Source organism: Elephantulus edwardii, unplaced genomic scaffold (genome assembly GCF_000299155.1).
Source record: "Elephantulus edwardii isolate Elephantulus edwardi_28Jun2011 unplaced genomic scaffold, EleEdw1.0 scaffold00284, whole genome shotgun sequence".
Classification (NCBI taxonomy): Eukaryota; Metazoa; Chordata; class Mammalia; order Macroscelidea; family Macroscelididae; genus Elephantulus; species Elephantulus edwardii.
In genome coordinates, this window is record NW_006400034.1 from 1,119,746 (window position 1) to 1,133,470 (window position 13,725).

General features: G+C 43.1%; 1 protein-coding gene across 1 annotated transcript in view; it reads left to right on the forward strand.

Annotated features, from left to right (window-relative positions):
* Positions 1 to 10,656, forward strand: part of SERPING1 (serpin peptidase inhibitor, clade G (C1 inhibitor), member 1) — a 21,867-nt gene extending 11,211 nt beyond the window's left edge. Inside the window, exons 4-7 of the mRNA XM_006900448.1 lie at positions 1,565 to 1,768; positions 1,992 to 2,131; positions 7,160 to 7,379; positions 10,403 to 10,656. Coding sequence (XP_006900510.1) covers positions 1,565 to 1,768; positions 1,992 to 2,131; positions 7,160 to 7,379; positions 10,403 to 10,656 — 818 coding nt within the window. The remainder of the gene's footprint in view (positions 1 to 1,564; positions 1,769 to 1,991; positions 2,132 to 7,159; positions 7,380 to 10,402) is intronic.
* The last annotated feature ends 3,069 nt before the right edge of the window (positions 10,657 to 13,725 follow it).

Here is a 13,725-nt window from a genome sequence, read left to right on the forward strand (position 1 = left end):
TAAATTGTAATTAATGTTACAAAACGATGTCTATGAATTATTGTGTGAAAAACCAATATGATTTTTAAACTTTCTCTTATAAAATACATAATAACATTTTTTAAAATTCATTTTTTATAAATAAGAAAAGAAAGAACATCTGTCAAGCTTTTTAAAAAATTTATATTCATCAGTCAGTCAGGGACAACTATTGTCTAAGGCCACGATTATACAAAAAGCTAAAAAAAAAGGATTACACACAGAATCATTCCTGGATAGTTTTTAGGGATGGGAAGGAAGGGAGAAGGGAGTACAAGTTAATAGATGACGGGACCCTTATTAAGATGGTAAAGGAAGAGGCAATATGCGGTGAGTGGATAATGATCAGACATTGTGGAGATTTTCATTAATGTAATAAAATCTGTATGTATGATTGACTAAAAAACCAATATGCATCATAAACTTTTATTTAAAACACAAGATTTAAGAGTTTCAGTACAAGTGAGAGGTAGTCATTAGAAAAAGCAGAAAATACAGAGAAAGGAGAAAATAAAAGAAGAAAGAGAAGAAGGGGAGAAACTCATTTATCGGTTCCATTATCATCACTGTCTGTTTTTTTAATTGTACTGGAAATAGAATCAAGTGACATTCTCTAACGTATTTAGAATGAGCCCACATTTACAGTTCGGGGGCATGGACCGCATACTTCGTATTGTGTCAGCAGCATCATGATTCATTTCCAAAATATTCCACCGCCATAAATGTGAACTCAGTGCCTCCCCTCAAAAGCACCCCTTTCCCCTTCCCTCCCACCCCTGGTAACCATTTGTAGGCATTGGTTTCTATGTACTCGCTAATTTCATATGCGTGAGATCATATGGTATCCGGCCATCTGCAACTGACTAATTTCACTCAGCATGATGTTTTCAAGGTTTGTCCATGTTGTGACATGCTTAACACCCTCTTTTTAGAGATGGAAATAATAAGACTCAGAGGTATGCGAGAAGCATTGCATTTACTTGTTCCCTATAAATCAGCTTTATCCTTGGCCTTGCTGGGTTGTTGGGAAATTCAACTACATTCATTATTTAGGGTTTCCTGCCCCTCTTCAACCCCCATCCCCCCCTGGAGCTCTGCCAAGGTTCTGGGGTCTAATGTTGTACCTGGGGAAATATCTTTTATCTGTTCAGTCCAGGGAAAAAAAATTCTCTCAAACACTGTTTTTCTCAGTGGGCTTGGGCTTTGGAGAACAAAAGCAGGAAGCATGGGGTCTGTTTCCTGCTGGATTAAGGGAGGAAAACAGAGAAGATGCAGGGAAGCTAACGGAAGTCAGAGTCTCAGAGTGTTATCTTGTGCGAGGCCAGGATTGCATGGCAAGTAGAGGCTTCAAGGGTCCAGTTCTCCTGCTCTTAGACCAAGGTTTGCCTGCCTTGAATCTCCTTTGTTGCACCTTGAGAAGGGAGCTGGACGCCTGGCTCCTGTGTGTTCATTGGAACGAGCTAGGAGGGACATGGGAAGCCTGCCCTTGGATTGGGGATGGACTCTTGAGGAGACTGACACTTCCTTCTCTTGACCTGCCTCTCAGACTTGGCCATAAGAGATGCCTTTGCGAACGCCTCTCAGAGCTTGTATGGTCAGAGACCCAGCGTCCTGAGTAATGACAGCGACTTAAATGTGGACCTCATCAATGCCTGGGTGGCCAAGAACACCAACTACAAGATCAGCCAGCTGCTGAACAGCCTGCCCTCCGACTCCCGCCTTGTGCTTCTCAATGCTGTCTACCTGAGTGGTAAGGAGATGCCCCACTCCACCCCACCCCCGGCCCCAAGCAGGAGGTTTTCCTATTCTGGGTTCTTCTTCCCCTCCTGACCACAGACTTACCCAGTCCAAGTTCTACAGCTGGCCCCCAATACACTGGCCCCAGCCCTTGCCAGCGGGATATTAACTCTTCATCCTGCTCTCTGTGCATTGGAGCCATTCCCCTCCCCCCGCCCACTTCTCTTTTCCTCTAGCCAAGTGGAAGACAACATTTGACCATAGAAAAACCAGAATGGAGCCCTTTCACTTCAAATCTTCTGTGATAAAAGTGCCCATGATGAGTAGCAAGAAGTACCCTATGGCCCATTTCACTGACCCAACTTTGAAGGCCAAGGTGAGTCCTTGACCCGTCTCCCCTTATTTCAGAGCCTTCTAAGCATCCTAGTTTCCTTTAGACCCTCCTTTGCTAATGCATCGTTTCTACTCCTTCCATCTGTATTCCCACCCTGTCTTTTCTACTTTTCTCTCCCTTTTGACCAAGGCCGGAATGTGTGCTTTAGGCTGGGAGACAGAATTCTAAAGTTTCTTCTTTCATTCCTGCTGTACCTCATTGCAAAAAGTGAGTCCTATTCTGTGCCTTTGTTTCTCTTTCTGGTCAACCCATCAGAGGCCTTGATGGCTGGGTAAGTCTTTTGCGTACGTATACCTGTGTACAGTGTGTATATGTACATGCAGATAGTTAGCTCTGTGTGCTCATATGTATGGTACTTGCATGTATAAAATGACTTACGTACCTTGGGAGAAATCAGACAATGTTATTTCAGTGGATAAGGAAGGAGAAAAAGTAGAAGAGGGAGCCCATAAAATTCCAGTTAGTAAACCATCTCACACCCAGTGACTAGACCTTTGTGTTTTGTTGTTATGGTTGTTATGTACTGTTCACTTGGAACTGACCCATAGCTGACCCTCCAGCAGGTTTTCAAAGGTAGTGAATCACACAGGAGGAGATTGTCCAACTTTTCTCCCTCGGACTAGCTAGTGGATTTGAACCACATGCCTTTGGGTTGGCAGCACAGCTCTTTATGTCTAGGGTACTGTCAAATAGATTTTTGGAGTCAGAGCCACTCCATCTGACTGAGTAGAATTGCCACATGGGGCTTTCTAGGCTGCAGTTTTTACAGGAGCAGATCTTTCTCCTGAGGACGTGCTAGTGGGATCATATTAGGAGAAAACCCCACAGACCTAGGAGATAGAAAACAAGGGGAAAGACCCAGTGACTCAGTACTAGACGGGGAACATATGATATGCTCTTGGAACAGGCCTAACTGTTCCGATTTTGGGAGTTTTTCCTACCTTTTCCTTCTGCCTGGGATCCTCTTCACTGAGATCCTTGCATAGCTTGTTCTTCATTCAGCTCCAAGTTTTGGTCAGTAATCTTCACTCCCCTCCCCACCCCTTCCTCCTTAATGTGGCCTCTTGAAAACGCTGCACTCTTGTCCTATTTTTTGTTATGTTCATGATAATTACCACAATCTGAAGTTCTGTTAGTTGGTTCCTTATAGTTTATCTATCTTCCTACTATGTTCTCTCTTCTCTGTCTTGCTAAACTCTCAGTAACTAAAGTAATGCCGTGTATGTAAGGTGTTCATTAACTGTTGCCTAAGTAATTGAACACATTCCTTTCAGTCTAACTTAGAGTAGCTGGAAAAGGGTATCAAGGTGAATTTTTTTTATCAAAGGGGGAGGAGTTCATAGGGTTGATTTTTATTTGTTTTGTTTATTTATTTGGTGGTGTCACTGAAAAGATGATAGAACATACACCAACTTCACAGTTTCTGCATGTGCATTTCAGTGTTATCAGTGTCATTGATTTTGTTCTTCAAGTTGTATGGCTGTTCTCACCTTCCTTTGCTGAGTTGTTCCTTTACCATTAACACACTTTCAGAATCCTCTAACTTTCCTATCTCATCTTTCGAGTTTCTATTGTCACTTGACCCCATCTAGACAGATCTTGAAAACAGCACATGTATCTTAGTTAAGCTAAACTGTTGTTTGCATTTTTTTAAGGCTTTCAGGGGCTCTAAATAGGGTTAGGGCTCCAGGATTATCTGAGAACAGTAGTTTCAGAAACTCAGGGTTCTGTGAGAATTTGAAATTATGTTCTACATTTCCCCCCCTTTTGAAGATTTTGTCTATAGAATCTCTGATAAGAATGTTCAGTAATGTTCGTTGAGTACGATCCTGCCCTTGTGATCTCATGAAAAAAGAGACAATTGTTATGAGCTGTTAAATTGGATTTTAAACAAATATATACTTTTTCAGTGCTGTAATTCAAAATCAAGAGTTTTACTTGAACTTTTTAATTTTTAGTAAAATCTACCACCCTATTTAGAATAGAGCAATCTTTTTTATAAAAGAATGGTAACTTTCTATTATGCTTTATTTATTTAAATCATATTGAACAGATTAAATTGCTTTAAGCCAGTTATTCCATTTATAAACTTAATTAATATTTGCATACACATTTCAGACTCCCTTTATAAATTTGTTATGCTTGGTTTTCTTTTTAAGCATGTTAAATGCTTAACAGTGAAATTAAACTTAAAACCTACTTTAAAATTAATTTAATTTGAAAGTAAGTCAACTTGCATTCTGTATCTCAGTATTATTCTTAATTTTAGTACAGTTGTCCTTCAGTTTTAAGACGAGCATGTTTGATTCTCTTATAAATTACAAAGACTTTTAAATAATAAATACAAGGATTACCCTGAGCTTAACACCAGTGTTAATATTATGGAGTTGGTTTACTTTGTTATTTCCATGTTTTATTCTAACTCTTCTTGGTGTTTAAGGCTATTTATCCAGTTAAAAGGGTTGAGGTTTACCAGCTCAGGTATGCTGAGGTTACTGGATTGACAATTCAAGACTGCACACAACGTGGTAGTTTGTTGGTCAGAGATTCAAAGTCTTCTATAGGACTTGAAGAACTTGTACTTCCTGGATAAACCCACTGGTGTTGCTTCACTGGGCTTCTGAGGATATAGATCTTCATGGGAGCAGACAGCCTCAGCCTTCCCCTGCTCAGCAGCTGGGGCATTCAAGCTACAGCCTATCTTAACAGGAACCCCCACGTTCATGTTCATGTTCTCAAGTTGATGCTGGTGTATACCCTACTTCTGAACTATTTTTCCCCCATGTTCTAACAACTGATTGGTTTCGCTTAACTGAATAGTTCTTTGTTGTGTAGAAAGTGTCCTGCGGAATGTTTAGCAGCATCCTGGGCTGCTGCCCACTAGATGCTAGTAGCATCCCCTGCTCCCTTGTACACACCTAGTGTAACAGCTCACATTTCTCCAGATATTACCAAGTGTTTACTGAGCAGAAAGTTCTTCTTGGGTTCTGCTCATTCCTGTGTCCTGCCTTTGCCTGGCCATCAGTAGAAACACCTAAGGATTAGATAGACAGGGCTAAGTGTAAATGCCACAGTCAGAGATTTTAACTTACTCTTAAGGCAGTGAAGAGCAATCAAAGGCTGATAAGCGTGCTGGTTCATTATGTGTGTCATATACTTTATGTACACACCCATAGGAGAAAAGCATGGGGCTTATTAAGATCCAGTCACTTGCCAGTACCATGGTTAGTAATGCTCTTGGCTACTAACTAAAAGATTAGTTCTAGGGAGCTCTGGTGGCCTAGTGGCAAGAAGCTGCTGCACTGCAGTCATAGAGGTACGCGGTTCGAATCCACCAGATGCTTTGCTGGAGAAGGAGGGGCAATATCCTCCTGTACCAGTCAGATCCGATTTGATGGTACACACACACAAAGAATTTTCAAAAATTAAATAAGTAAATTAAAAAGATTAGTTCTTGAAAGAAACATCCTGAAACCTACTTTTGAAAAATCAGTCATTTGAATACCCCGCAGACCACAGTTCTTGTGGAAGTCAATGTCAATTTCGTAGCAACTGGCAGTAAATGGTAAGTCACAGTAGGATCTTAGACTTGTTATTATTAGGTGCTTTACATCAACTCCAACTCATAACAATTCCACGTACAACAGATTGAAACCTTGCTCGATCTTGTAACGTCTTCACTATCTCTTTCTTTGACCTTCTGCCTTTTCAAGCATGATGTCCTTTGACCTTCTGCCTTTCCAAGCATGATGTCCTTCTCTAGGCACTGTCCCTTCCGGATAACATGTCCAACATGTGTGAGACAAAGTGTCACCATCCTTGCCTGTAAGGATGACCCTGATTACACTTCTTCCAGACAGATTTGTTTGTTCTTTTGGCGATGGTATATACACTACCCTTCAGCAATATCACAATTCAAAAGCATCAAATCTTTTTTTCAGTATTCCTTATTTATTGTCCCACACCTAAGTCTTTAAACTGACATCCTTACTCTTGAGCACTTTAAAAGAGTCCTTGGCAGCAGATTCCCTGAGTGCAGCCCATCTTTTGATATCTTGGGTGCTGGTACCACAGATTGTGGATCTTAGTAGAATGAAGTAGTTGACATCAACCTTTTCTCCATTTATCATGGTGTTGCTTAGTGGTCCAGCTGAGGGATTTTTGTTTTCTTTTAAATTATTTTTTGTGTGTGTACCGTCAAATCGGATCTGACTGGTACAGGAGGAGATTGCCCCTCCTTCTCCTGCTGAGCATCTGGTGGATTTGAACCACATACCTCTGGGATTGCAGTGTGATTTTTGTTTTCTTGATGTTGAGATCCACATTGAAGGTTGTAATCTTTGATTTTCCTCTGTAAGGGCTTTGAGGCCTCTTTCCTTTCCGCTCTTGTCGTGTCTCACCAGCATAGAATTAAACCATCCTGGGAGTCTAGGATTCGCTGGGAACCAGGATGGGGAAACTGATGCTGTGTGTCTCGGTTATCTAGTGCTGCTATGACAGAAATACTATAGGTAGATGGCTGCCTCACAGTTCAAATTCAAGGTGACAGTCCCAGAGGAAGACTTGCTTTCTCTGTTGGTTTTTGGGGAAGGTCTTTGTTCCCTTGAGCGTCTGCGGGCTGTCTTCCTGGGTGATCGCCATTTGTGTTGACCTTCGTGTGTCTCATGGAGCTTCTAGACACATGTTCCAGGCCCCAGAGGACATGCTCCACTCCTCATCTTCGTTCTTGTCGGTATTGAAGTCCCCCTCTCTCTTTACTTCTTTCCCTTTATCTTCTGTGAGAGTAAAGATGTTATAGGCCAACTTCAAGGAAACTCACCTTGCATTGGGCCAGGGTTTTGATGGGTGTTCTATTCTACCCTTAATCCCTCTACAAATTGTTTGTGTATCAGCTCATGAAGCATCATTTACATGACTTCAACATTACATTCTTACAAATGCATATTCCTTATGTTGGGGGCGGGGGGGACACACAATTCAGTTCATGACAGTGTGTCTCCTGCTCTCCAGGTAGGGCGGCTGCAGCTCTCACACAACCTGAGCTTCGTGATCCTCATGCCCCAGAGCCCGAAACACCACCTTGAAGACCTGGAGCAGGCCCTCAGCCCGACCGTCTTCAAGGCTGTCATGAGGAAGCTGGAGTCGGTCAAGTTCCAGCCCACTCTGCTGCTGCTTCCCCACATCAAAGTGAAGAGCAGCCAGGACATGCTGGGAGTCATGGAGAAGATGGGTGAGCCGGCGGCCCATCAGAGTAGAACACGGGGTCCCCACGGGTTCACATCGCCTAGAGCTCCTTTGCCACCCATAATGTCAGGCTATCTCTCTCTCTCATCCCTAAGAGTTGGAGGGGCAGGTATTTATTAACCCAGTGGATTCTTATTATTATTAGACAACTGTATTATGCATCAGTAATCCAGTAGTTCAGAAAGTAATGTACAGCTCCAAATTACTGAGGAGCAATGATGTCAACTTGAAGACTAAGGTGCACCTGATGGAGGCCATGATTTTTTTCAGTCATTTGTGATTATCTGATAGCTGGACAGTGAATAAGGATGACAGAAGAATTGATGCCTTTGAGTTGTGCTGTTGGAGAATAGCACTGAATATTCCATGGGATGCCAGGAAAACAAACAGCTATGTCTTGGAAAAAGTGCAGCCAGAGTACTCCTTAAAGGCAAAGATGGCAAAGCTTCCTATATCTCGCAAATTTTGGGCCTTTTGGCTAGGAGAGGCTGTTCCTTAGAAAGATATAGCTAGGTAAAGGGTGGAGGGTCGGAGAAAGAGAAGACCTTCAATGAGATGTATTGACACAATGACTGCAGCAGTGGGCTCGAATGTGTCAGAGATGATGAGGATGGCACAGGATAGGACAAGGTTCAACTCTGCTGTTCACAGGGTCACTGTGAATTGTACTTGACTTGACAGCACCTAGCAACAACAGGGTTCCATGAGCTACTTAGAAATGTACCAGAACACAGAGGTCTCCACCTCTCTCGACAATTTCCACTGTTGTTCACTGTGTCTTAAACACTGGGATAGCTACGGGTCTAAGAGGCGTTGTGGACATTCCTTCTCCAGAGACATTCTGCAGCAATCATCCACACGTTGGAATATGCAAGAAGCTACCTGGAGAAGAGTCTCTTGAAGCTTCTGAGTTTTGGTGAAGTCACCAGAAACAAAAAAGAAACCAGCCTCGCTGCTGTCAAGTTGACTCCAGTACATACTGACCTTATAGGACAGAGCAGAACTGGCCCATAGAGCTTCCAAGGCTATGCTATATGCATCTTTATGAAATTATTGCATTGTTCTCCCATGGGGTAGCTGGAAGATTCGAACTGCTGACCTTTTGGTTGCCAGTTCAATGTGTAATTCACTGCGCCATTCAGGATTCATAGGAGAAGTCATGTAGATGCCATTTCCTAACAGTTCACCTTCCTAATTGATATTTAACCTTGTTTCCAGATATCATACTCTATGTCCTATTACAGAACCTGACCTTCTCGTATAAACTCTTATGCCCAGTATATGGAATCACATCCTGTGCTGTGATCTCACTTTAAAATGCTTGACCTTGCTCTGATACATTCACTCCCAAGGTCCTTAGAGGCGAGGAAGCCATGGTAACATTTTTTTAGGGTTTTTGTTGAAGCAAGGAGGCCGGATCTCACACCTCTTAAGAGAGAGTGATAGGTCTTTCTCCATCTTTTTACTCCTGAGGATTGAGATGTATCTTTTGTTAATAAACGATCTTTATTTTCACTTTCTAAAAAAAGAGTGGAGTTGGAGGGAAGATGAGCCCACTGGGAGAGGATCCTATAACGACCACAGAGAATCTCACAAGCCCTCGTGGTACCGAGGTTAAATACTCGGTTTCTAACAGAGGGATCATTGGTTTATTGCCATCAGTGACTCTGCAGGAGAAATACTCTGCAATCAGCTCAAATAAAGATTCAGAAACTCAACTCGTTTTTGAGTCAACACTGATTCATAGCCGACCCTCCAGCGGGTTTTCAGAGGCTGTGAATCACATGGGAGGAGATTGTCGTCTTCCTTCCCCAGAGCCACTGGTAGATTCCAGCCACCAGACAGACCCCACCTTTGGGATAGCAGTGCAACTCCCTGCAACTATCCCACCACTGATCCTTGTAAAGTGACAGCTTAGAAAAACATACGAGACATTAAACTCTGGGATAGGGGGTTGACATAGAATGGCCTTGAGTTGGAATCGACTTGACGACACCCAACAGCAGCAGAGTGAGAAGGACTTGAAGCCCTTGATGCAGAAGGTTAAACATTAAACGTTGTTGTTATTGTTGATTGCCGCCGAGTTGAGCACGACTCATAGCAACCCTATGAACAAAAGACCTGAAGCCTTTCTATAACTATCATCATTTCTCAGTGTTCATAGAGTTTCCAGAGGCATAGTGTTTAAATTATAGCCTTCATTATGGATTGCATCTTCTCAACGTCAAAAAAGCAAATATTCTCACCGATAGGTAACATCTTGATGGACGGAGAAAGGATTAAGACCAAAAACTACTTCATCTTCCTTGGATCCACAATCTATACACTTGGTACCAGCAGTCAGGAGATCTGGAGACTCATTGCACTAGGAAAATCTATAGTCAGGGACCTCTCCAAATTATCGAGGAGCAATTATGTCAGTTTGAGGGCTAAGATTTGCCTGATTCAGGCCTTGGTCTTTTCATTAATTTGCTTTGCATCTGAAAGCTAGATAGTGACTAAGGGTGACAGAAGAAGAATTGATACCTTTGAACTGTGGTGTTAGAGTGCTGAACATTCCATGAACTGTTGAAACAACACATCTGTCCAGAAGAAGGTGCAGCCAAAGCTGTCCTTGGAGGCAGAGGTGATGAAGCTTTATCGTGCATACTTTAGAAATGTTGCGAGGAGATGTTATTCCTTGGAGATAGACATCATATTTGGAAAGATGGAGGGACAGCATATGAGAGGAAGAACTTCAACCAGGTGAATTGATACAGTGACTGCAGCACTGGGCTCAGAAGTGTCAGAGATTGTGAGGACGGCACAGGATAGGGCAGGGTTCAGATCTGTTCGCATCAATGTAGGTTGTTTTCTCAACTTGACAGCACCTAACAACAGCTAGCAAAGGAGGAGGAGGAGGCAGAGAGCATCTGGAGTCAGGACTAGCCGGGCATCAGCCAGCATCTTCAGCACCTTGGGATCTTGTGCACATTTCTGACGCTTTGTTTCCCTCTGATTATGCCCTAGAATTCTTCGACTTTATTTACGACCTTAACCTTTGTGGCCTGACGGAGGACCCGGATCTTCAGGTGTCTGCGATGAAGCACCAGGCCCTTCTGGAGCTGACAGAGTCTGGGGTGGATGCGTCCGCTGCCTCTGTGGTGTCTGTGGCCCGCAACTTACTCCTCTTTGAAGTGCAACAGCCCTTCCTCTTCCTGCTCTGGGACCAGCAGCATGGGTTCCCGGTCTTCATGGGGCGGGTCTATGACCCCCGGCCCTGAGACCTGCAGTGAGGAGTCCGGGCTTCCCCACTGCTGCACCCTGGCTGCTGTTACCTGGACTCGCTTTCTGTCTCATGTGTCCTGTGTTGTCCATCAAGGACTCCCTCAGGTCTGGTGAGGGCTCTGCTTCTGGCACTCCCACCCCCTTCCCAAGACTCTGTCATGTGCACCAAAGCCACTCTGCAGCTTTTTCTGGTTCCAGTTCACTAGACTATAAATAAAACCTGGCAGACCATGGCTTCTTCTCATTTTCCTTCCTTCCTTCCTTCCTTCCTTCCTTCCTTCCTTCTTTTCTCTCTTTCTCTCTCCTTCCTTCCTTCCTTCCTTCTTTTTCTTTCTAATTGGTTTTTATTCAGTTACTCATACACATTTCATTTCATAACAGGGATGACATCCACTTCCGAAATAGCTTGCCTCCAGAAACTCTATGAACATGGAGAAACAATGAAGTTATACGAGTGTTCAGGTCTTTCATTCATAGGGTTGCTATGAGTTATCTATGACTCTATGGCACTTTACAAAAACAGCAACAATTATGATTGTATTATGCCATTAGGGAGATCTAGGGTTTTAATGATAACAAGTGGCACTGCCAACCCAAAGGAGCAGGGTTTGAATTCACCAGCTGTTCCCCAGTAGAAAGATGGGCATTCTCCTCCCTTGTAGTTCATAGCCTCTGATAACCTGCTGAAGTCAGTTCTGACTCAATGGCACGTCACAATAATGCCACTATTTACCATGTCCTATCAAAACCTCACTGTACTCATTTGCTTTTCAGTACCATTGGTGCCGGTATTAGAGGACAAGGGTGCCTATATTGGTTAGCTATAGCCATCTAACAAGACATTGCAAACATAGTGGCTTAAGACAGCAGCTATTTACTGTTCAAGTAAGTCTCTGGTTTGGTTTGTGTCTTGAATATTTGCATTGGATCTGGCTGGTTTGGATGGACTTGCTTGTACATCTGCAATGGCTGGTGGGTTGGCTGGGTGAGAACTAATCCAAAATAGCCTTGTCTGGGACTATTTGCCACCCTGTGTCGCCCACATCCCTCCAACAAGCTAGCCTTCACTTGTTCTCATGGGTTTCCAGAGAGGAGACAAAAGCAGGCAGTCTCTTTTCACATCTCTGCTTACACTCACTCACTATTGCTCCACTAGCCAAACCTACCGTGAGGGAGGGAACAGACTTCAGAAGTTCCAAGGCAAAGAGTGGTCAAGAATAGTGAACATTCATGGAGTTCCAGAAGAAAGAGTAAATCTGTCTTGGAAGAAATCCAGCCAGAATGTGTCTTAGTTCAGAGACTTTAACTTGCTTATTTTGAAGTGTCATCAGGAAAAAGCAATTCCTAGAAACCTACTTTGTGTCTGGGATAGGGGCCAATGAGAATGAGGGAAGCAGTCAATGAGATGGATTAACAACAGTGGACCCAGTCATCATGATCATGAAGGCAGCATAGGGCTGGGAAACATGCAATATTATACTCTTAAGGGTGGGGCCAGCTCGCAAGCTCCTAACTCCAATTCTATGCAGTTCATTCATTAGTATCTATAGAGACCCTGTTGATAGTGTTCTTTGCAGTTGTAGACCCTTCCCATGAGCTCCAGGTAAACCCCAGACCTCTAAACACCTACCCAGCACCAGCTGGCTCCCTTCTGGGTGACCTGCTTCCTGTTCCCAACTATACATGTGGCTGTGATGGAATTCTAGGAAAATCAATATGGGTTCCACTCTAGTTAGGCATTCTTCCCACATGGCATTGCTGTTGAAACTTTGGCCTTCACAGCCTTTTGGACACTTGTCCTTCCTCTGCTACTTGTTTGCAGGTCCAAAATTCCATTCTTTGACCACTGCAAACATAGGAGACAATTGAAAACCCTGTGAAGTCTAATCTAAAATACATGATGCTGGCGTGAGTCAGAATTAACTGGACAGGAATTCATTTCATTTCACTCTTACGCATTCATAACCCAAACCAAATTCATTGCTGTTGTGTTGGTTTCACATATAACTATAGGACAGAACTGGTGTTGGAGAAGATTACTGAGTAGACCATGGACTGCCAAAAGAACAGATCTGTCTTGAAGAAAGTGCAACCGAGTGCTCCTAAGAGACAAGGGTGTTGACACGACCCTTTGGGCATATCTTCAAGAGGAACTAGTCTTTGGAGAGAGACATCATGCTGTGAAAGGTAGAGGAAGACTCTCAACAAGATGGATTAAAATGGTGACTTACAATGGACTCTTTGTCGGTATGTGCCGTCAAGTTGCCTGCAACTCATAGTGACCCTATGTACAACAGCCCTAAACCCTGCCCTCTCCTGTGACAATCTTACAGTCTCTGACACACCCATCCCCATTACCCCAGTCACTGAGTCAATCCATCTCATCAAGAGTCTTCCTCTCTTTTACTGCCCCTCCACCCTCCCAAGCATGATGTCCTTCTCCAAGGACTAGTCCCTCCTTGCAACATGTCTAAAATATGTCAGATGAAGCTTCAAAATCCTTACTTCCCAGGAGCAGCCTGGTATCACTTTCTCTAGGATGAAACTATTTGTTCTCCTAGCAGTTCATGGTATATTCAACACTCTTCTCCAGCACCACAGCTCAAAGTCATCAATTCTATCATCTCTAGTCATTGTCCAACTTTCTGATGCCTAGCAAGTAATTGGAAAGACAATGGACTTAAGTAGAAAAAAAAATGATGACACAGGCTCGGGCAAGGTTCTGACCTGTTGTTCATAGGGTGGCTATGAGTCATGGGCAATAAACTGAAGAGGAACGGCGTTCAATATCAAAAGTAACTTTTCACGCTATATTCTGCAGCACAATGCTGTCAGTGATAAGGTAATATCCACATGCTACAAGGAAGCTCAGTTAACACGTTGCTGCACACTTTTAAATTGACAACCGTGCTTAGCAACACATTTCGCAGTCATTTGCGGCAACATGTTAATATTGTTCACATTTATACACTAACCACTAATACCAAAGAAAACTATATTTTTACTGATTTTTGCAGTATGAAATTAAAGATAAAATCAAGATGCATTGATAATTACTACTGACT